This window comes from Triticum aestivum, chromosome 2D, assembly GCF_018294505.1.
Source record: "Triticum aestivum cultivar Chinese Spring chromosome 2D, IWGSC CS RefSeq v2.1, whole genome shotgun sequence".
Lineage (NCBI taxonomy): Eukaryota > Viridiplantae > Streptophyta > Magnoliopsida > Poales > Poaceae > Triticum > Triticum aestivum.
In genome coordinates, this window is record NC_057799.1 from 590286766 (window position 1) to 590312494 (window position 25729).

The window sequence follows — 25729 nt, forward strand, 5'->3', positions numbered from 1 at the left end:
TAATTCGCTAGCTATGGCTATAAAAAGGTCGAGTAATGGATCATTAGCAAAAATAGGAAGAGGCAAATGGTCATACTCACCCCAAGTCGCCACTTTCTCTTCACCCTCCAAATAGGTTGAAGCGTCCCCTGAAAAAGAATTTGTCCTTTGTTCCTACAAGCATATATTATGTGTTAAAACAATTAGTTCACCAAGTACCACAAAAGGCTGCAATTAAGTAATTAAAAAAGGGGGATAACAACTCACCAAAGAATACGATAGCAACATGTGAAAATATGGTAAATGAGGCTACAAGGACTGGGTACAGAAGCACCTTTGAGACCCCCATCTGCTGTTGGCAACCATGTCCTACTAGCAAGGTGGTATTGCCCAAGATATACTTCCTTCTGATGGAGAAGTACAATGGCGTCAGCCACAATGGTAGGGTGCACTCTACTGCTCACACTCAGAACCCTGTCTTCAACAAACAAATCATTTCCTCCGATGCTTGTTACTGGTGTAATCTTGTCTGCCAAAATGTCAGCTACTCTGTAAACCCCAATGTGAAAAGAGAGCCTACATTCTTCACGCCCGATCAATATGATCTCCGAGTCGCATTCTCCGAGGTGGTGAGGCATGTGAAGTCTGCCTGCCGGAAATGTGGCGATCAACTTTGGTTCCGGTAGATAACACAACAGATCACCAAAATCCTCCTTCTCCCCGAGCCCCGGCAGGTCAATCTGGGAAATCTGAAGCTCACTGTCCAATGTGTCACAGTGCAACGTGTATATCTTGCCCTGGAACGACATTGGCCTCCAGTTTTTTGATACGCTCCATGTCGAGAGCCTCCATTGCTGGTCCATGGAGGTGGCACAGGCTACCCGCCCTAAATAGAAGAGAGCAATCATGGCGGTGACGACCCCATCTGCGCTCACAGTGAAGGAGGTCGCGCATATGGTCCTGAAAAACGACCAGTCCAATATCTGCTGCTGTCCGGGTGTCAGCATCGTCCTGAGGGACGCGAGCGGCGGGAGGTCCGCGATGTCGCCGGTGAAGGGGTGGAGAAGGCGCACGGCGGTGTCGTGGTCCCTCTGCAGCACCAGGATCCCGTCGACGGAGTCGAGGACGCAGTGGTCGCTGAAGATCGGGAGATTTGACCGGACGATGGCGCCGGTGGACAGGTTGATGAACCGGATGTACCCGTGTAGCCTGGTGTGGCCGGGGTGGAGGCCGTGGCCCTCGGGCAGCAGCATCCACCGGCGCGGGTAGAAGCGCGGGTCGTGGAGGCTGCGGCCGCCCGGGGAGACGGTGGATGAGCGCCACTGGCGGCAGGCGGCGCGGAGGCGGACGTAGTCGAGCAGGTCGCCGGTCAGCACCCGCCACCCGATCAGGTCGAGTAGGTCCTCGGCAAGGGACGCCCACGAGGAAGACGCGTAGGGGGACTCGGATTCCGGGGTGGCAGCGGGGATGGCCGAGCGTCGCGGCGCTTGCTGCCGCTGTCGCTGCGCGCGGCCGCGGCCGAGGGGCGGCGCTTTCGATTCGTCAGGGGTGTCATGACGATTGGCTGACGCTCACGCGAATTGCGTTCGGGAAACGAGAGTTTTTCCTTTTAGGGGGAGAAACGAGAGTTAATTGCATAGTGGAACATCGATGAAAACATGAGTTTTTTTTTGAAACATTCGATGAAAACACGAGTTAATTGCACAAAATCACATACGAAGTATTTGTTTCTTTTCTAAGGAAAATCACATATTTTGTGACTGGAGTTCCAAATAAGCATTTTTTTTTGGGCAACACTCTGTGCCGACTGGCACGAGATTCGCCCGGTCACCACGCGAGCCGTTAGATCTGCCCCTGCACAGATTATCCAGGACCGTTGAATCACAGTCCCGTCAAAATGGTTTGTGCTGGACTTGGTCGTCGTCTTCCTCGTGCCTGAGAACCCCCCGCACCTCCTCCCCTGCCCGACCCCCCTTCCCCCGCACTCATCTCCTACGAGCCCGCTGATACGTCTCCGTCGTATCTATAATTTTTTATTGTTCCATGCCAATATTATACAACTTTCACATATTTTTGGCACCTTTTTATATGATTTATTGGACTAACCTATTGATCCAGTGCCCAGTGTCAGTTCCTATTTTTTGCATGTTTTTTGTATAGCAGAAAATCCATATCAAACGAAGTCCAAATGCAATAAAATTTTACGGAAAATTATTTTAGAATATATGTGATTTTTGGGAGTTGGAATCACCGCAAATGGAGGCCCACACAGCCCACAAGACACCAGGGCGCGCCAGAGGAGCCTGACTCGTGGTGGTGGGTTGTGCTCACCTCGTACGTCGGTTGGAGCTCTACTTCGGGCGCAAGGAAGCTTATATCCGGAAAAAATCGTGTTGCACAATCGGAGTTACGGGTCTCCGGAAATATAAGAAACGGTTTTCGGCCAGATCTGGAGAGCGCGAAACAGAAGAGAACAGAGAGGGAGATCCAATCTCGGAGGGGCTCCCGCCCCTCGCCATGGAGGCCATGGACCAGAAGGGGAACTCTCCTCCCATCTAGGGGGTGATAATCCCCAAGTGCAGGGAAGCAATTCCCAAAGGTGGAAGTGATAAGTATGGAGTGTCAAACCCACAAGGAGCTAAAGGTAAGATCAATATTCTCTCAAGTCCTACCTGCCACTGATACGACTCTACGTACACCGAACGTTTGCTTCCAACTAGAAACGAGAAATAAAACTACGTTGTGGGTATGAAGAGGATAACTTTGCATGGTATCGAAGAGCTAAAATATAAAAGTAGGTGTTGTTATCATAAAGTTAGAATATATTACTAAATATTATAAATAGCGCGTGTGGAATAATGATGGGTCGGTGTGCGGAATTATCCTAGGCAATCGTTAACAAGACCGGTAGTCGTCATTGCAATTTCATATGAGGGAGAGGCATAAGCTAACATACTTTCTCTTTTTGGATCATATGCACTTATGATTGGAACTCTAGCAAGCATCCGCAACTACTAAAGATCATTAAGGTAAAACCCAATCATAGCATTAACATATCAAGTCCCCTTTATCCCATACGCAACAACCCCCTTACTCGGGTTTATGCTTCTGTCACTCAAGCAACCCACTATAAGCGAATCATGAACGTATTGCAACACCCCACAGCGGGAATCCCTCACGCTTGCCCGACACGGAGGGAACAATAGGACAGCACCAAAATAAAACATACAACTCATACCAATCTAGATTATCAATCAACCCAAAGATAAAGGATATCTACTCAAAACATCATAGGATGGCAACACATCATTGGATCATAATATGTGGCATAAAGCACCATGTTCAAGTAGGGATTACAGCGGGGTGCGGGAGAGTGGACCGCGTAAAAGAGATGAGGATGGTGATGCTGATGAAGATGATCACCGCGGCGATGATTCCCCTCCCGATGGCACTCCGGCGCCACCGAGAGAGAGGAGGAGAGGTTCTCCCCCTTGTGCTTCCTCCTCCATGGCCTCCCCCTGGATGGGGATAGGTTCTCCCTCTGGATCTTGGCCTTCACGGCGATGATGGCCCCTCTGGGATCCTCCTCCATGGCCTTCGGTGATGATGGCCCCCTCCGGCAGGGTGCCAGAGAGGGCCTAGATTGATTTCTCGTGGCTACAGAGGCTTGCGACGGCGGAACTTCTGATCTAGGTTATTTTCTGGAGGTTTGGGTATTTATAGGAGAGATTGGCGTTGAGAACAAGTCAGGGGGCCCCACGGGAAGTCCACGAGGCACAGGGGCGCGCTAGGGGGGTGGGCACGCCCTCCACCCTCGTGGGGCCCACGGGCCTCCCCTCCGGTAACTCTTCGTTCCAGTATTTTTTATTTTTTCCAGAAAAATTCTCCGTTGATTTTCATCGCATTCCGAGAACTTTTATTTCTGCACAAAAACAACACCACGGTAGTTCTGCTGAAAACAGCGTCAGTCCGGGTTAGTTCTAATCAAATCATACCAAAATCATATAAAACTATTGTAAACATGGCATGAATACTTCATAAATTATAGATACGCTGGAGACGTATCAGCATCCCCAAGCTTAATTCCTGCTCGTCCTCGAGTAGGTAAATGATAAAAGAAATAATTTATGAAGTGTGAATGCTAGCAAGTGCATAAGTTTGATCAATGATAGTTCCAATCACTTTTTCTAGCATCATTATATATCATAACAGTAGCTCAACTCATGAAACTTCTCGTGTTCAAGTAACAAGGTATTCACATGTTAAAGTATAGATCATAAACTTTCTTGAAAACTAACAAACCGAGCTCTTAGTCATCAAACAATTGCAATTCATCTTATTTTCGGGAAGGGTTTATGTAAGAGCTTTGATTCAGCAAACTCCATATACTCAACTATCATTTAATATTTCACAATTGCTAACACTCATGTGATATTTATGGGTTCAAAGTTTTAATCGGACACAGAGAAAGATAGGGGCTTATAGTTTCGCCTCCCAACCTTTTACCTCAAGGGTAATGTCAACAATAATAATTTATGAAAACCTACATCCAAGTGGATATATATATCCGGATCGCTCCAACACAAAGTGCTTGCCAAAGGAAAAAGTGTAAAAAGGAAAGGTGATGATCACCATGACTCTTGTATAAGGGTAGAAGAAAAAAGTAAAAGATAGGCCCTTCGCAGAGGGAAGCAGAGGTTGTTATGCGCTTTTATGGTTGGATGCACAAAATCTTAATTCAAAAGAACGTCACTTTATATTGCCGCTTGTGATAAAGACCTTTATTATGCAGTCCGTCGCTTTTATTTCTTCCCTATCACAAGTTCGTATAAAGCTTATTTTCTTCGCACTAATAGATCATACATATTGAAGGAGAAATTTTTTATTGCATGCACCGATGACAACTTACTTGAAGGATCTTACTCAATCCATAGGTAGGTATGGTGGACTCTCATGGAAAAACTGGGTTAAGGAATGTTTGGAAGCATAAGTAGTATCTCTACTTGGTGCAAAGAATTTGGCTAGCATGAGAGGGAAAGGCAAGCTCAACATGTTGGATGATCCAAGACAATATAACGTTGCGGATATAGGAAAACATAACCCATTAAGTTGTCTTCCTTGTCCAACATCAACTTTTTAGCATGTCATATTTTAATGAGTGCTCACAATTACAAAACATGTCCAAGATAGTATATTTATATGTGAAATCTCTCTTCCTTCAATATTCTTTCATGAATTGTTCAAGTGACCAATTCTGCGTTTGCTACCTTTCAATAAGTTTACTACCTATACTTATTATGTGTGAAGTCATTACTCCCCATGTTATAAGCATATGAAACGTATATAAATTCAGATTTATGATATTCAATTCATTCAACCATTTACTCATAGGATATACGTGAAGCGCATGAGTAAATGACAAGCTACTCCAAAAGATATAAGTGAAGAACACTGAGTAGTCAAATAATTAACTAGCCATGGCAGGATTCTCTTTCATTCAAGATTTCAGATCCAATGATTTTATTCAAACAGCAAGAAAAATTGAAAATACGCTCCAAGCAAAACACATATCATGTAACGAATAAAAATATAGCTCCGAGTAAGGTATACCGATAGTTTTGAAGACGAAAGAGGGGATGCCTTCCGGGGCATCCCCAAGCTTAGGCGCTTGAGTCTTCCTTGAATATTACCTTTGGGTGCCTTGGGCATGCCCAATCTTAGGGTCTTTGCACTCCTTATTCTCCTCACATCGATATCTCACCCAAAGCTTGAAAACTTCAATCACACAAAACTTAACGGAACTTCGTGAGATAGATTAGTATGATAAAGAGTAAACCATTCACTTTGGTACTGTCAAAGACAAGGTTCATAATTGTTCTCACACAATGCCTACTGTACCATATCATTTCTACAATTTATATTGAGAAATATAAGCCATAGAAACTAGAAAACATGCAAACTATGCAATGAAAACAGAATTTGTCAGAAGCAGAACAGTCTGTAATGATCTGAACAGCAACCATACTTATGCTTCTCCAAAAATTATGAAATAAACTGGTGGACGTGAGGAATTTGTCTATTAATCTTAGGACTCCCCTTGGGGTGCGCCTAGGAGGCCGGCCCCCTCCCCCTCCTCCACTCCTTTATTTACGGGGGAGGGGGCACCCCATAGATACACAAGTTGATCATTGATCTTTTAGCCGTGTGCGGTGCCCCACTCCACCATAATCCACCTCGGTCATATCGTCGTAGTGCTTAGGCGAAGCCCTGCGCCGGTAGCTTCATCATCACCATCATCACGCCGTCGTGCTGACGAAGCTCTTCCCCGACACTCTACTGGATCGTGAGTTCATGGGACATCCCCGAGCCGAACGTGTGCAGATCAAGGAGGTGCCGTACCTTCGGTGCTAGGATCGGTCCATAGTGAAGACGTATGACTACATCAACCGCGTTGTCATAACGCTTCTGCTTACGGTCTACGAGGGTACTTGGACAATACTCTCCCCTCTTGTTGCTATGCATCACCATGATCTTGTGTGTGCGTAGGATTTTTTTTGAAATTACTACGTTCCCCAACAGTGGCATCCGAGCCAAGTTTATGTGTAGATGTTATATGCACGAGTAGAACACAAGTGAGTTGTGGGCGATAATAGTCATACTGCTTACCAGCATGTCATACTTTGATTCAACGGTATTGTTGGATGAAGCGGCCCGGACCGACATTACGCTACGCTTACGCGAGACTGGTTCTACCGACGTGCTTCGCACACAGGTGGCAGGCGGGTGTCAGTTTCTCCAACTTTAGTTGAATCGAGTGTGGCTACGCCCGGTCCTTGTTGAAGGTTAAAACAACACATACTTGACGAAAAACCGTTGTGGTTTTGATGCGTAGGTAAGAACGGTTCTTGCTCAGCCCGTAGCAGCCACGTCAAACTTGCAACAACAAAGCAGAGGATGTCTAACTTGTTTTTGCAGTGCATGTTGTGATGTGATATGGTCAAGACGTGATGAGATATAAATTGTTGTACGAGATGACCATGTTTTGTTAAAGTTATCGGCAACTGGCAGGAGCCTTTGATAAACGGGATCACATCATTAGGAGAATGATGTGAGCGACTTGACCCATTCCGTTAGCTTAGCACTTGATCGTTTTAGTTTACTGCTATTGCTTTCTTCATGACTTATACATGTTCCTATAACTACGAGATTATGCAACTCCCGATTACCGGAGGAACACTCTGTGTGCTACCAAACGTCACAATGTAACTGGGTGATTATAAAGGTGCTCTACAGGTGTCTCCGATGGTACTTGTTGAGTTGGCATAGATCGAGATTAGGATTTGTCACTCCGATTGTCGGAGAGGTATCTCTGGGCCCTCTCGGTAGTGCACATCACTATAAGCCTTGCAAGCAATGTGACTAATGAGTTAGTTGTGGGATGATGCATTACGGAACGAGTAAAGAGACTTGCCGGTAACGAGATTGAGCTAGGTATTGAGATACCGACGATCGAATCTCGGGCAAGTAACATACCGATGACAAAGGGAACAACGTATGTTGTTATGCGGTTTGACCGATAAAGATCTTCGTAGAATATGTAGGAGCCAATATGAGCATCCAGGTTCCGTTATTGGTTATTGACCGGAGATGTGTCTCGGTCATGTCTACATAGTTCTCGAACCCGTAGGGTCCGCACGCTTAACGTTCGGTGACGATTTGTATTATGAGTTTATGTGTTTTGATGTACCGATGGTAGTTCGGAGTCCTGGATGAGATCGGGGACATGATGAGGAGTCTCGAAATGGTCGAGACGTAAAGATCGATATATTGGACGACTATATTCGGACATCGGAAAGGTTCCGAGTGATTCGGTTATTTTTCGGAGTACCGGAGAGTTACGAGAATTCGTATTGGGTCTTAATGGGCCATACGGGAAAGGAGAGAAAGGCCTCAAAGGGTGGCCGCACCCCTCCCCATGGACTGGTCTGAATTGGACTAGGGAGGGGGGGGGCCTTCCTTCCTTCTCCTTCTCCCTTCCCTTTTTCCTATTCCATGTGGGAGGTGGAATCCTACTAGGACTAGGGAGTCCTAGTAGGACTCCACACTTGGGCGCGCCCTATGAGGGCCGTCCTCCTCCTCCCTCCATCCTTTATATACGTGGCCAGGGGGCACCCCATAGACACAACAATTGATCATTGATCTTTTAGCCGTGTGCGGTGCCCCCCTCCACCATAATCCACCTCGGTCATATCGTAGCGGTGCTTAGGCGAAGCCCTGCGTCGGTAGCATCATCATCACCGTCATGTCCCGTCGTGCTGACGAAACTCTCCGGCGAAGCTTTGCTGGATCGAAGCTCGCGGGACGTCATCGAGCTGAACGTGTGCTGAACTCGGTGGTGCCGTGCGTTCGGTACTTGGATCGGTCGGATCGTGAAGACGTACGACTACATCAACCGCGTTGTCATAACGCTTCCGCTTTCGGTCTACGAGGGTACGTGGACAACACTTTCCCCTCTCATTGCTATGCATCACCATGATCTTGCGTGTGCGTAGGAATTTTTTTGAAATTACTACGTTCCCCAACAGTGGCATCAGAGTCAGGTTTATGCGTAGATGTTATATGCACGAGTAGAACACAAGTGAGTTGTGGGCGATACAAGTCATACTGCTTACCAGCATGTCATACTTTGGTTCGGCGGTATTGTTGGATGAAGCGGCCCGGACCGACATTACGCGTACGCTTACGCGAGACTGGTTCTACCAACGTGCTTTGCACACAGGTGGCTGGCGGGTGTCAGTTTCTTCAACTTTAGTTGAACCAGTGTGGCTACGCCCGGTCCTTGAGAAGGTTAAAACAACACTAACTTGACGAACTATCGTTGTGGTTTTGATGCGTAGGTAAGAACGGTTCTTGCTCAGCCCGTAGCAGCCACGTAAAACTTGCAACAACAAAGTAGAGGACGTCTAACTTGTTTTTGCAGGGCATGTTGTGATGTGATATGGTCAAGACATGATGCTATATTTTTGAGATGATCATGTTTTGTAACGGAGTTATCGGCAATTGGCAGGGGCCATATGGTTGTCGCTTTATTGTATGCAATGCAATCGCCCTGTAATTGCTTTACTTTATCACTAAGCGGTAGCAATAGTCGTAGAAGCAATAGTTGGCAAGACGACAACGATGCTACGATGGAGATCAAGGTGTCGCGCCGGTGACAATGGTGATCATGACGGTGCTTTGGAGATGGAGATCAAAGGCACAAGATGATGATGGCCATATCATATCACTTATATTGATTGCATGTGATGTTTATCCTTTATGCATCTTATTCTGCATTGATTGATAGTAGCATTATAAGATGATCTCTCACTAAATTTCAAGGTACAAGTGTTCTCCCCGAGTATGCACCGTTGCGAAAGTTCTTCGTGCCGAGACACCACGTGATGATCGGGTGTGATAAGCTCTACGTTCACATACAACGGGTGCAAGCCAGTTTTGCACTCGCAGAATACTCGGGTTAAACTTGACGAGCCTAGCATATGCAGATATGGCCTTAGAACACTGGAGACCGAAAGGTCGAGCGTGAATCATATAGAAGATATGATCAACATAGCGATGTTCACCATTGAAAACTACTCCATCTCACGTGATGATCGGACATGGTTTAGTTGATATGGATCACGTGATCACTTAGATGATCGGACATGGTTTATTTTTGATATGTTCCCAATGAAAAAAGTTGAAAGATGTTGGTAGCAATGATGTGGATTGGATCCGTGATCTGAGGATTATCCTCATTGCTGCATAGAAGAATTATGTCCTTGATGCACTGCTAGGTGACAGACCAATTGCAGGAGCAAATGCAGACGTTATGAACGTTTGGCAAGCTCAATATGATGACTACTTGATAGTTTAGTGCACCATGCTTTACGGCTTAGAATCGGAGCTTCAAAGGCGTTTTTGAAACGCCACGGAGCATATGAGATGTTCCAAGAGTTGAAATTATTATTTCAGACTCATGCCCATGTCGAAAGGTATGAGACCTTTGACAAGCACTTTGGCTACAAGATGGAGGAGTATCAGCTAGTGAGCATGTGCTCAGAATGTCTGAGTACTACAATCACTTGAATCAAGTGGGAGTTAATCTTCCATATAAGATAGTAATTGACAGAGTTCTCTGGTCACTATCACCAAGTTACTAGAACTTCGTGATGAACTATAATATGCAAGGGATAACGGAAACGATTCCCAAGCTCTTCGTGATGCTGAAATCGACGAAGGTAGAAATCTAGAAAAGCATCAAGTGTTGATGGTTGAAAAGACCACTAGTTTCAAGAAAAGGGCAAAGGGAAGAAGGGGAACTTCAAGAAGAACGGCAAACAAGTTGCTGCTCAAGAGAAGAAACCCAAGTCTGGACCTAAGCCTAAGACTATGTGCTTCTACTGCAAAGGGACTGGCCACTGGAAGCGGAACTGCCCCAAGTATTTGGCGGATAAGAAGGATGGCAAAGTGAACAAAGCTATATTTGATATACATGTTATTGATGTGTACTTTACTAGTGTTTATAGCAACCCCTCAATATTTGATACTAGTTCAGTTGCTAAGATTAGTAACTCGAAACGGGAGTTGCAGAATGAACAGAGACTAGTTAAGGGTGAAGTGACGATGTGTGTTGGAAGTGGTTCCAGGATTGATATGATCATCATCGCACACTCCCTATACGTTCGGGATTAGTGTTGAACCTAAATAAGTGTTATTTGGTGTTTGTGTTGAGCATGAATATGATTTGATCATGTTCATTGCAATATGGTTATTCATTTAAGTTAGAGAATATGTTATGTTTACATGAATAAAACCTTCTATGGTCATACACCCAATGAAAAGGGTTTGTTGGATCTCGATAGTAGTAATACACATATTCATAATATTGAAGCCAAAAGATGCAAAGTTAATAATGATAGTGCAACTTATTTGTGGCACTACCGTTTAGGTCATATTGGTGTAAAGCGCATGAAGAAACTCCATGCTGATGGGATTTGGGAATCACTTGATGCTTGTGAACCATGCCTTATGGGTGAGATGACTAAGACTCCGTTCTCCGGAACAATGGAGCGAGCAACTGACTTATTGGAAATAATACATACTGATGTATGCGATCCGATGAGTGTTGAGGCTCGTGGCGGGTATCGTTATTTTCTGACCTTCACAGATGATTTGAGCAGATATGGGTATATCTACTTGATGAAACATAAGTCTGAAAGATTCGAAAAGTTCATATAATTTCAGAGTGAAGTGGAAAATCATCGTAACAAGAAAATAAAAGTTTCTATGATCTGATCGTGGAGGAGAATATTTGAGTTACGAGTTTGGTCTTCATTGGAAACAATGCGGAATAGTTTCGCAACTCACGCCACCTGGAACACCACAGCGTAATGGTGTGTCCGAACATCGTAACCGTACTTTATTAGATATGGTGCAATCTATGATGTCTCTTACCAATTTACCACTATCGTTTTGGGGTTATGCATTAGAGACAGCTGCATTCACGTTAAATAGGGCACCATCTAAATCCGTTGAGACGTCACCATATGAACTGTGGTTTGGCAAGAAACCAGAGTTATCGTTTCTTAAAGTTTGGGGTTGCGATGCTTATGTGAAAAGTTTCATCCTGATAAGCTCAAACCCAAATCGAAGAAATGTGTCTTCATAGGATACCCAAAGGAGACAGTTGGGTACACCTTCTATCACAGATCTGAAGGCAAGGCATTCGTTGCTAAGAATGGATCCTTTCTAGAGAAGGAGTTTTTCTCGAAAGAAGTGAGTGGGAGGAAAGTAGAACTTGATGAGGTAACTGTAACTGCTCCCTTATTGGAAAGTAGTTCATCACAGAAATCTGTTCCTGTGACTCCTACACCAATTAGTGAGGAAGCTAATGATGATGATCATGTAACTTCAGATCAAGTTACTACCAAACCTCGTAGGTCAACCAGAGTGAGATCCGCACCAGAGTGATATGGTAATCCTGGTCTGGAGGTCATGTTACTTGACCATGACGAACCTACGAACTATGAGGAAGCGATGATGAGCCCAGATTCCGCGAAATGGTTTGAGGCCATGAAATCTGAGATGGGATCTATGTATGAGAACAAAGTGTGGACTTTGATTGACTTGCCCGATGATCGGTGAGCTATTGAGAATAAATGGATCTTCAAGAGGAAGATGGACGCCGATAGTAGTGTTACTATCTACAAAGCTAGACTTGTCGAAAATGGTTTTGACAAAGTTGAATGTGTTGACTACGATGAGATTTTCTCACTCGTAGCGATGCTTAAGTCTGTCCGAATCATGTTAGCAAATTGCCACATTTTATGAAATCTGGCAAATGGATGTCAAAACTACATTCCTTAATGGATTTCTTAAAGAAGAGTTGTATATGATGCAACCAGAAGGTTTTGTCGATCCTAAAGGTGCTAACAAAATGTGCAAACTCCAGCGATCCATCTATGGACTGGTGCAAGCATCTCGGAGTTGGAATATACGCTTTGATGAGTTGATCAAAGCATATAGTTTTATACAGACTTGCGGTGAAGCCTCTATTTACAAGAAAGTGAGTGGGAGCACTACAGCATTTCTGATAAGTATATGTGAATGACATATATTGTTGATCGGAAATAATGTATATTTTCGGGGAAAGCATAAAGGAGTATTTGAAAGGAGTTTTTTCAAAGAAAGAGCTCGGTGAAGCTACTTACATATTGAGCATCAAGATCTATAGAGATAGATCAAGATGCTTGATTAGTTTTTTTAATAATACATACCTTGAATTTTTTTTGAAGTAGTTCAAAATGGAATAGTCAAAGAAAGAGTTCTTGCCTGTGTTCCAAGGTGTGAAGTTGAGTAAGACTCAAAGCCCGACTACGGCAGAAGATAGAAAGAGAATGAAAGTCATTCCCTATGCCTCAGCCATAGGTTCTATAAAGTATGCCATGTTGTGTACCAGATCTATTGTATACCTTACACTGAGTTTGGCAAGGGAGTACAATAGTGATCTAGGAGTAGATCACTGAACAGCGGTCAAAATTATCCTTAGTGGAATAAGGATATTTTCTCGATTATGGAGGTGAAAAAAGGTTCGTCGTAAAGGGTTATGTCGATGCAAGTTTTGACACTGATCCAGATGACTCTAAGTCTCAATCTGGATACATATTGAAAGTGGGAGTAATTAGCTAAAGTAGCTCCGTGCAGAGCATTGTAGACATAGAAATTTGCAAAATACATACGGATCTGAATTTGGCAGACCCGTTGACTAAACTTCTCTCACAAGCAAAACATGATCACACCTTAATTAATCACATAGCGATGTGAACTAGATTATTGACTCTAGTAAACCCTTTGGGTATTGTTCACATGACGATGTGAACTATGGGTGTTAATCACATGATGATGTGAACTATTGGTGTTAAATCACATGGCGATGTGAACTAGATTATTGACTCTAGTGCAAGTGGGAGACTGAAGGAAATATGCCCTAGAGGCAATAATAAAGTTATTATTTATTTCCTTATTTCATGATAAATGTTTATTATTCATGCTAGAATTGTATTAACCGGAAACATAATACATGTGTGAATACATAGACAAAACAGAGTGTTACTAGTATGCCTCCACTTGACTAGCTCGTTGATCAAAGATGGTTAAGTTTCCTAGCCGTAGACCAGAGTTGTCATTTGATAAAGGGGATCACATCATTAGGAGAATGATGTGATTGACTTGACCCATGCCGTTAGATTAGCACTTGATCATTTTAGTTTACTGCTATTGCTTTCTTCATGACTTATACATGTTCCTATAACTATGAGATTATGCAACTCCCGATTACCGGAGGAACACTTTGTGTGCTACCAAACATCACAACGTAACTGGGTGATTATAAAGGTGCTCTACAGGTGTCTCCGATGGTACTTGTTGAGTTGGCATAGATCAAGATTATGATTTGTCACTCCGATTGTCGGAGAGGTATCTCTGGGTCCTCTCGGTAATGCACATCACTATAAGCCTTGCAAGCAATGTGACTAATGAGTTAGTTGCGGGATGATGCATTACGGAACAAGTAAAGAGACTTGCGGTAACAAGATTGAGCTAGGTACTGAGATACCGACGATCGAATCTCGGGCAAGTAACATACCGATGACAAAGGGAACAACGTATGTTGTTATGCGGTTTGACCGATAAAGATCTTCGTAGAATATGTAGGAGCCAATATGAGCATCCAGGTTCCGCTATTGGTTATTGACCGGAGACGTGTCTCAGTCATGTCTACATAGTTCTCGAACCCGTAGCGTCCGCACGCTTAACGTTCGGTGACGATTTGTATTATGAGTTTATGTGTTTTGATGTATCGAAGGTAGTTCGGAGTCCCGGATGAGATCGGGGACATGCTGAGGAGTCTCAAAATGGTCGAGACGTAAAGATCGATATATTGGACGACTATATTCGGACATCGGAAAGGTTCCGAGTGATTCGGGTATTTTTCGGAGTACCGGAGAGTTACGGGAATTCGTATTGGGCCTTAATGGGCCATACGGGAAGGGAGAGAAAGGCCTCAAAGGGTGGCCGCACCCCTCCCCATGCACTGGTTTGAATCTGACTAGGGAGGGGGGGGCGCCCCCTTCCTTCCTTCTCCTTCTCCCTTCCCTTTTTCCTATTCCATGTGGGAGTTGGAATCCTACTAGGACTAGGGAGTCCTAGTAGGACTCTACACTTGGGCGCGCCCTATGAGGGCCGGCCTCCTCCTCCCTCCATCCTTTATATACGTGGCCAGGAGGCACCCCATAGACACTACAATTGATCATTGATCTTTTAGCCGTGTGCGGTGCCCCCCTCCACCATAATCCACCTCGGTCATATCGTAGCGGTGCTTAGGCGAAGCCCTGCATCGGTAGCATCATCATCACTGTCATCACGCCGTCGTGCTGACGAAACTCTCCGGCGAAGCTTTGCTGGATCGAAGCTCGCGGGACGTCATCGAGCTGAGCGTGTGCTGAACTCGGAGGTGCCGTGCGTTCGGTACTTGGATCGGTCGGATCGTGAAGATGTACGACTACATCAACCGCGTTGTCATAACGCTTCCGCTTTCGGTCTACGAGGGTACGTGGACATCACTCTCCCCTCTCGTTCCTATGCATCACCATGATCTTGCGTGTGCGTAGGATTTTTGTTGAAATTACTACGTTCCCCAACAATTGCTGCACAGAAAAATTATGTCCTTGATGCACCGCTAGGTGACAGACCGATTGTAGGAGCAGATGCAGACGTTATGAACGTTTGGCAAGCTCGATATGATGACTACTTGATAGTTTAGTGCACCATGCTTTACGGCTTAGAATCGGGGCTTCAAAGACGTTTTGAACGCCACGGAGCATATGAGATGTTCCAAGAGTTGAAATTAGTATTTCAGACTCATGCCTATGTCGAAAGGTATGAGACCTTTGAAAAGCACTTTGGCTACAAGATGGAGGAGAATTGCTCAACTAGTGAGCATGTGCTCAGAATGTCTGAGTACTACAATCACTTGAATCAAGTGGGAGTTAATCTTCCAGATAAGATAGTGATTGACAGAGTTCTCTGGTCACTATCACCAAGTTGCTAGAACTTTGTGATGAACTATAATATGCAAGGGATAACGGAAACGATTCCCAAGCTCTTCGTGATGCTGAAATCGACGAAGGTAGAAATAAAGAAAAGCATCAAGTGTTGATGGTTGAAAAGATCACTAGTTTCAAGAAAAGGGCAAAGGAAAGAAGGGGAACTTCGAGAAGAATGGCAAGCAAGTTGCTGCTCAAGTGAAGAAGCCCAAGTCTGGACCTAAGCTTGAGACTAAGTGCTTCTACTGCAAAGGGACTGGTCACTGGAAGCAGAACTGCCCCAAGTATTTGGCGGATAAGAAGGATGGCAAAGTGAACAAAGGTATATTTGATATACATGTTATTGATGTGTACTTTACTAGTGTTTATAGCAACCCCTCAGTATTTGATACTAGTTCAGTTACTAAGATTAGTAACTCGAAACGGGAGTTGCAGAATGAACAGAGACTAGTTAAGGGTGAAGTGACGATGTGTGTTGGAAGTGGTTCCAAGATTGATGTGATCATCATCGCACACTCCCTATGCTTTCGGGATTAGTGTTGAACCTAAATAAATGTTATTTGGTGTTTGCGTTAAGCATGAATATGATTTGATCATGTTTATTGCAATACATTTATTCATTTAAATTCAGAGAATAATTGTTGTTCTGTTTACATGAATAAAACCTTCAATGGTCATACACCCAAGGTGAATTGTTTACTGAATCTCGATCGTAGTGATACACATATTCATAATATTAAAGCCAAAAGATGCAAATTTAATAATGATAGTGCAACTTATTTGTGGCACTGCCGTTTAGGTCATATTAGTGTAAAGCGCATGAAGAAAATCCATGCTGATGGGCTTTTGGAATCACTTGATTATGAATCAGTTGATGCTTGCGAACCATGCCTCATGGGCAAGATGTCTAAGACTCCGTTCTCCGGAACAATGGAGCGAGCAACAGACTTGTTGGAAATAATACATACTGATGTATGCAGTCTGATGAGTGTTGAGGCTCGCGACATGTATCGTTATTTTCTGACCTTCACAGATGATTTGAGAAGATATGGGTATATCTACTTGATGAAACATAAATCTGAAACATTTGAAAAGTTCAAATAATTTCAGAATGAAGTGGAAAATCATCGTAATAAGAAAATAAAGTTTCTGCGATCTGATCGTGGAGGAGAATATTTGAGTTAGAAGTCTGGTCTTCATTTGAAACAATGCGGAATAGTTTCGCAACTCACGCAACCTGGAACACCACAGCGTAATGGTGTGTCCGAACATCGTAACCGTACTTTATTAGATATGGTGCAATATATGATGTCTCTTACCGATTTACCACTATCGTTTTGGGGTTATGCATTAGAGACAGCTGCATTCACATTAAATAGGGCACCATCTAAATCCGTTGAGACGTCACCATATGAACTGTGGTTTGGCAAGAAACCAGAGTTATCGTTTCTTAAAGTTTGGGGTTGCGATGCTTATGTGAAAAGTTTCATCCTGATAAGCTCAAACCCAAATCGAAGAAATGTGTCTTCATAGGATACCCAAAGGAGACAGTTGGGTACACCTTCTATCACAGATCTGAAGGCAAGGCATTCGTTGCTAAGAATGGATCCTTTCTAGAGAAGGAGTTTCTCTCGAAAGAAGTGAGTGGGAGGAAAGTAGAACTTGATGAGGTAACTGTACCTGCTCCCTTATTGGAAAGTAGTTCATCACAGAAATCTGTTCCTATGACTCCTACACCAATTAGTGAGGAAGCTAATGATGATGATCATGTAACTTCAGATCAAGTTACTACCGAACCTCGTAGGTCAACCAGAGTGAGATCCGCACTAGAGTGGTATGGTAATCCTGTTCTAGAGGTCATGTTACTTGACCATGACGAACCTACGAACTATGAGGAAGCGATGATGAGCCCAGATTCCGCGAAATGGCTTGAGGCCATGAAATCTGAGATGGGATCCATGTATGAGAAGAAAGTGTGGACTTTGGTTGACTTGCTCGATGATCGGCAAGCCATAGAAAATAAATGGATCTTCAAGAGGAAGACGGACGCTGATAGTAGTGTTACTATCTACAAAGCTAGACTTGTCGAAAATGGTTTTTGACAAAGTTCAAGGTGTTGACTACGATGAGATTTTCTCACCCGTAGCGATGCTTAAGTCTGTCCAAATCATATTAGCAAATTGCCACATTTTATGAAATCTGGCAAATGGATGTCAAAACTACATTCCTTAATGGATTTCTTAAAGAAGAGTTGTATATGATGCAACCAAAATATTTTGTCGATCCTAAAGGTGCTAACAAAATGTGCAAGCTCCAGCGATCCATCTATGGACTGGTGCAAGCATCTCGGAGTTGGAATATACGCTTTGATGAGTTGATCAAAGCATATAGTTTTATACAGACTTGCGGTGAAGCCTGTATTTACAAGAAAGTGAGTGGGAGCACTACAACATTTCTGATAAGTATATGTGAATGACATATTGTTGATCAGAAATAATGTAGAATTTTCTGGAAAGCATAAAGGAGTATTTGAAAGGAGTTTTTCAAAGAAATACCTCGGTGAAGCTGCTTACATATTGAGCATCAAGATCTATAGAGATAGATCAAGATGCTTGATAAGTTTTTTCAATGAGTACATACCTTGACAAGATTTTGAAGTAGTTCAAAATGGAACAGTCAAAGAAAGAGTTCTTGCCTGTGTTGCAAGGTGTGAAATTGAGTAAGACTCAAAGCCCGACCACGGCAGAAGATAGAAAGAGAATGAAATTCATTCCCTATGCCTCAGCCATAGGTTCTATAAAGTATGCCATGCCGTGTACCAGACCTATTGTATACCCTGCCCTGAGTTTGGCAAGGGAGTACAATTTTTATCTAGGAGTAGATCACTGGACAGCGGTCAAAATTATCCTTAGAGGACTAAGGAAATATTCTCGGTTATGGAGGTGATAAAGAGTTCGTCGTAAACAGTTACGTCGATGCAAGCTTTGACACCGATCTGGATGACTCTAAGTCACAATCTGGATACATATTAAAAGTGGGAGCAATTATCTAAAGTAGCTCCGTGCAGAGCATTGCAGACATAGAAATTTGCAAAATACATACAGATCTGAATTTGGCAGACCCGTTGACTAAACTTCTCTCACAAGCAAAACATGATCACACCTTAGTACTCTTTGGGTGTTAATCACATGGCGATGTGAACTAGATTACTGACTCTAGTAAATCCTTTGAGTGTTGGTCACATGACGATGTGAACTATGGGTGTTAATCACATGGTGATGTGAACTATTGGTGTTAAATCACATGGCGATGTGAACTAGATTATTGACTCTAGTGCAAGTGGGAGACTGAAGGAAATATGCCCTAGAGGCAATAATAAAGTTATTATTTATTTCCTTATTTCATGATAAATGTTTATTATTCACGCTAGAATTGTATTAACCGAAAACTTAGTACATGTGTGAATACATAGACAAACAGAGTGTCACTAGTATGCCTCTACTTGACTAGCTCGTTGAATAAAAGATGGTTAAGTTTCCTAGCCATAGACATGAGTTGTCATTTGATTAACGGGATCAGATTATTGGAGAATGATGTGATTGACTTGACCCATTCCGTTAGCTTAGCACTTGATCGCTTAGTATATTGCTATTGCTTTCTTCATGACTTATACATGTTCCTATGACTATGAGATTATGCAACTCCCAAATACTGGAGGAACACTTTGTGTGCTACCAAACGTGACAATGTAACAGGGCGATTATAAAGGTGCTCTACAGGTGCCTCCGATGGTACTTGTTGAGTTGGCATAGATCAAGATTAGGATTTGTCACTCCGATTGTCGGAGAGGTATCTCTGGGCCCTCTCGGCAATGCACATCACTATAAGCCTTGCAAGCAATGTGACTAATGAGTTAGTATCGGGATGATGCATTACGGAACGAGTAAAGAGACTTGCCGGTAACGAGATTGAACTAGGTATTGAGATACCGACGATCGAATCTCGGGCAAGTAACATAATGATGACAAAGGGAACAACGTACGTTGTTATGCGGTTTGACCGATAAAGATCTTCGTAGAATATGTAGGAGCCAATATGAGCATCCAGGTTCCACTATTGGTTACTGACCGGAGACGTGTCTCGGTCATGTCTACATAGTTCTCGAACCCGTAGGGTCCGCACGCTTAACGTTCGGTGACTATCATATTATGAGTTTATGTGTTTTGATGTACCGAAGGTTGTTCGGAGTCCCGGATATGATCACGGACATGACGAGGAGTCTCGAAATTGTCGAGACATAAAGATCGATATATTGGATGACTATATTTGGACATCGGAATGGTTCCGGGTGAGATTGGGCATTTACCGGTGTACCGGGAGGTTACTGGAACCCCCCAGGAGGTATATGGGCCTTATTGGGCCATAGTGGGTGAGAGGAGAAGGGAGCAAAGGAGGGGGCGCGCCCCCCCAAGCCCAATCCAAATTGGGAGGGGCACCGGCCCCCCCTTTCCTTCCTCCTTCCTTCCCCTTCCTTCTCTCCTAATCCAACTAGGGAGGGGGGGGGGGGGAATCCTACTCCCGGTGGGAGTAGGACTCCCCTTGGGGCGCGCCTAGGAGGCTGGGTCCCTCCCCCTCCTCGACTCCTTTATATACGGGGGAGGGGGCACCCCATAGACACACAAGTTGATCATTGATCTTTTAGCCGTGTGCGGTGCCCCCTCCACCATAATCCACCTCGGTCATATCGTCGTAGTGCTTAGGCGAAGCCCTACGCCGGTAGCTTCATCATCATCGTCATCACGCCGTCGTGCTGGCGAAGCTCTTCCCCGACAGTCTACTAGATCGTGAGTTCATGGGACGTAACCGAGCCGAACGTGTGTAGATCGCGGAGGCGTCGTACCTTCGGTGCTAGGATCGGTCAATCGTGAAGACGGACAACTACATCAACCGCGTTGTCATAATGCTTCCGCTTATGGTCTACGAGGGTACGTGGACAATACTCTCCCTTCTCGTTGCTATGCATCACCATGATCTTGCGTGTGCGTTGGAATTTTTTTGAAATTACTACGTTCCCCAACATTCCTCCCAAATAATAATTTTCAGTAGCATCATGAATGAGTTCAACAATATAACAATCACATAAAGCATTCTTTTCATGATCTACGAGCATAGAAATTTTACTACTCTCCACATAAGCAAAATTCTTCTTCTTCGGAATAGTGGGTGCAAAATCAACAAAATAACTGTCATGTGAGGCATAATCCATTTGAAAATTAAAATCATGATGACAAGTTTCATAGTTAACATTATTCTTTATAGCATACATGTCATCACAATAATCATCATAGATAGCAACTTTGTTCTCATAATCAATTGGAACCTCTTCCGAAATAGTGGAATCATTACTAACTAAAGTCGACACTCTTCCAAATCCGCTTTAGATGATAGTATTATTCATACTCCAAACGATCTAAGTGAAGTTCATGGAGCATTCTACAATTAATATAGACTAACCAATATCCAAGCTCAAAATATATAAGTGAAGCACACGAAGCATTCTATAAAACCATACTCAAAAGATTTAAGTGAAGCGCAAAGAGCATTCTATAAGGTCAAACTCAAAAGATATGTGACGCCCCCAATTCAATCGTACACTAATCATACACGCAAACGTGTACGATCAAGATCAGGGACTCACGGGAAGATATCACAACACAACTCTAAAAATAAAATAAGTCATACAAGCATCATGATACAAGTCAGGGGCCTCGAGGGCTCGAATACAAGTGCTCGATCATAGACGAGTCAGCTGAAGCAACAATATCTGAGTACAGACATAAGTTAAACAAGTTTGCCTTAAGAAGGCTAGCACAAACTAGGATATAGATCGAAAGAGGCGCGGGCCTCCTGCCTGGGATCCTCCTAAACTACTCTTGGTCGTCGTCAGCGGCCTGCACGTAGTAGTAGGCACCTACGGTGTAGTAGGGGTCATCGTCGATGGTGGCGTCTGGCTCCTGGGCTCCAGTATCTGGTTGCGACAACCAGGTAGAATGGAAAGGGGGGAAAGAGGGAGAAAAGCAACCGTGAGTACTCATCCAAAGTACTCGCAAGCAAGGATCTACACTACATATGCATGGGTATATGTGTAAAGAGGCAATATCGGGGGACTGAACTGCAGAATGCCAGAATAAGAGGGGGATAGATAGTCCTGTCGAAGACTACGCTTCTGGCAGCCTCCGTCTTGCAGCATGTAGAAGAGAGTAGATTGAAGTCCTCCAAGTAGCATCGCATAGCATAATCCTACCCGACGATCCTCTCCTTGTCGCCCTGTGTGAGAGCGATCACCGAGTTATATCTGGCACTTGGAAGGGTGTGTTTTATTAAGTATCCGGTTCTCGTTGTCATAAGGTCAATGTACAACTCCGGGTCATCCTTTTACCAAGGCACACGGCTATTCGAATAGATAAAATTCCCTGCAGGGGTGCACCACATTACCCAACATGCTCGATCCCATTTGGCCGGACACACTTTCCTGGGTCATGCCCGGCCTTGGAAGATCAACACGTCGCAGCCCCACCTAGGCACAACAGAGAGGTCAACACGCCGGTCTAAATCCTATGCGCGCAGGGGTCTGGGCCCATCGCCCATTGCACACGTGCATGTTGTGTGGGCGGCCGGAGAGCAGACCTAGCAACCTCCATTACAAAGGAAGTTGCGTTACGCGGTCCAACCCGGCGCGCGCCGCTCAGTCGCTGACGTCAAGAAGGCTTCGGCTGATACCACGACCTCGAGTGCCCATAACTGTTCCCGCGTAGTTGGTTAGTGCGTATAGGCCAGTGGCCAGACTCAGATCAAATACCAAGATCTCGTTAAGCGTGTTAATTAAAGTATCCGCGAACGCCGACCAGGGCCAGGCCCACCTCTCTCCTAGGTGGTCTCAACCTGCCCTGTCGCTCCGCCACAAAGTAACAGTCGGGGGTCATCGGGAACCCAGGCCCACCTCTACCGGGATGGAGCCACCTACCCCTTCAGCCCCCATCTCCGAACAGTATCATAAGTAATGTAACAGTATAAAGTATATAGCATATGCCCGTGATCACCTCCCGAAGTGATCACGGCCCAGTAGTATAGCATGGCAGACAGACAAGAGTGTAGGGCCACTGATGGAATACTAGCATCCTATACTAAGCATTTAGGATTGCAGGTAAGGGTAACAACTGTAGCAACAATGACAGGCTATGCAGCAGAATAGGATTAACCGAAAGCAGTAACAAGCTACACTAATCTAATGCAAGCAGTAGAGAGAAGAATAGGCGATATCTGGTGATCAAGGGGGGGGGCTTGCCTGGTTGCTCTAGCAAGAAGGAGGGGTCGTCAACTCCGTAGTCGAGCTGGGGGTCGCCGACAGTCTCGGGGTCTACCAGAAAGAAGTAACGGAGGGGGAACACAGTAAATAACAGAGCAATCAAAGCATCACAAAGCGTAACATGGCAATACACGGTGCTAGGTGTGCCCTAACGCGGTAGTAGGTGATATCGACGAAGGGGGAAAACATCCAGGAAAGTATCCCCGGCGTTTCGCGTTTTCGGACAAATGAACAAGAGGTGAAATGTTGCACGTTTGCTATGCTAAGGACATGTGGCTGACGAACGGGTTGCGTATTCGGATTCGTCTCGTCGTTCTGAGCAACTTTCATGTACAAAACATTTTCATCCGAGTTACGGTTTATTTTATATTCATTTTTAAAGATTTAAATCAATTTACAAATTATTATTATTAATTTAATCCGAAAATGGCATTACTGCATCAGCATGTCCCATCTGTCATTGACACATTGCCCTAACTAACAGATTAGTTAGTTTAATTAGATATTTAGGTTAATTAAGTTTAATTAGTTTAACTAAGCGGGATTAATTAAGTTAATTAATTACTTAATTAATTAATTACGAATTTTTTATCTTTTTTTAAAAACGTTCAGGGGGCTGGGGCCCCCCTGTCATTGGCCCAGGGGGCCTTAGCGGGCGCGTGGGCAGACGGGTGTGGGCGCTGGGCGCCGGGTTAACGGGCGGAGCCCGGCTGGGCACCCGAGCGGGCGCTCCGACCAGCGAGCGGAGGGGGGAGGCGCGTGATGCGACGCCGGCGGCCGCGGCCGTGGCCGGAGCAGGGTGGCGCGGCGAGGGAGCGACGTGCGTGGTGTGGGCCGGTGGCCGAAGGGGGCAGAGGGGCACCGGGGAGGCGCGGCCCCGGACGTAGGCGAGGGCGGGTGTTGCGGCGACGACCGGAGCAGGGAGCTGCGGGGCAAAGTCGCGGCAGAGGGGGGGGGGAGGAGGCCGAGGGCCTCACCGTGGGGCTATAGGGAAACAGCAGCGGGGGTTGAGGAGGAGGACGGGGACGACGGCGGGGCAGCTCCGGCGATGTCCAGGCAACGGCGAAGATCGGCGTGGCGACGTGGCTCCAGCGACGGGAGGCGCGAGGAGGTCCAGCGACGAGGTAGGGACAGGCGGCGTCGGTTGCTGTGGCGACGGCGACGGCACGCTCCCGATCCAGATCGGGACCAGGAGGAGGGGGCGCGAGGGGAGAGTGGGGGATCGGGAGGAGAAGTGGGACGGTTAGGGTTTCAGTCGGGTGGACTGGGGGGTTAGTAGGCTGGGGCGCGGGGTGGCCGACCTGGTCGCTAGGCCAACTGGGCCGTGGCCCAGGGGGTGGGGGGTTCTTTGTTTCCCGTTTTATCTTTTGTTTACTTTTCCTGTTAATCTTCTTTTTATTTCTTTCTTTTCTGTTTTCACTTATCTCTTAAGTTTATTTAGTTTTATTAATTAGTGCAATAGATCCTAAATTGGTAGTTCTAATTATACCACAACCACATTAAGTTGGGAACTTTAAATAAAGTAGTTTTCATTTGTTTTAAATTTTTTAAAGCGTTTAAATAATTGTTTTTGCTAGTGTTTAAATCATTTTAGAGTAGTCTAACATTTTATAAAAATGTGATTTCTCCACCATAAATACCTATGCATTATTTGGCACAACCCAAACATTTTAGTTTTAATGTTTGAAAACTTTTACTGTTTGACTTGATTTTGAATTTGAATTTGAATCGGTTTCGAACTAACGCGAGATTAGGAACAATAACCATGGTGACGTGGCATCATTGACAGAGGTTTACTGTAGCTTAATTATCCGGGCGTCACAATTCTCCTCCACTACAAGAAATCTCGTCCCGAGATTTAAGAGGTGGTGTAAGGGGGAAATTTGTGGTTGTGAAATTCTAACGGATCTTCTCGGTCTTGGTTGCTCTTCTCGAAGAGGTCAATCCATTACGTTAATGTCTTCGTTTCTCTTCTTCAGGTCATCGTGATGAAATCGACATCCTTTCTTCGGGAACTTCATCGTACTTACGAAAGAATAAGGGGGTATTCTGGGAGAATGGACCTCTACAAGGTTGACTATGTGGTAGATAACATCAGGGAAGGTGGCGGAAAGTAACTATCGAATTGAAACTTAAGAAAATATCGAGAGCAATATAAAGAGGTATCACGGCAAGTTTCAAGCGGGCAGGCAATCGTTCGATGCCTGAAACAGAGTGTGAAAGGGGTTCAGAGCAATGGGCATAAGTATTGTTTCGGATACCAGAATTGGTGATCTCTCGAAAGGTGGCTCGTGAATTACATACAAAGCCGCGCGTGAGGAATAACTTTGGAAACAAGGGGTACAGGAGTGTCAGGTTTCGATCCTATGGAACTGTGGGTTATGGGCCCACCATGTGGGTTAAAAGTAGAAAGGGTAGTAATGTCTTGCACGATCATGTAAGCAAGGCATGCCAGAGGATAGCCTGCCAGTTATGTCGGCAACAACATCGGTACCAAGGGCGAGGGACGAAGAGAACCATTTTCCTGCTCGTTGAACGAGGCGGACCAATAGGCAAAGTTCTCATCCATCGGTGGTTACCGGAATGTCATCAACAATAGTAACAGGGTCTTACTGATACAGTGGTACAACAAGGAGCTTATCTAAGCAGTGAATTATCACTGCTCAGATAAGTAGATTACAAGAAATGTTTAAACAAACAATGGAAAGGAAAAAGCGATTATCCGATTAAACAGAACAAT

The 25729-nt window shown here is 44.7% G+C and overlaps 1 protein-coding gene across 1 annotated transcript in view; it reads right to left on the reverse strand.

Moving 5' to 3' along the window:
* Positions 1-242: 242 nt before the first annotated feature.
* Positions 243-25729, reverse strand: part of LOC123055997 (uncharacterized) — a 51399-nt gene continuing 25912 nt past the window's right edge. Inside the window, exon 2 of the mRNA XM_044479776.1 lies at positions 243-1543. Within this exon, the coding sequence (XP_044335711.1) occupies positions 243-1543 (1301 nt within the window). The remainder of the gene's footprint in view (positions 1544-25729) is intronic.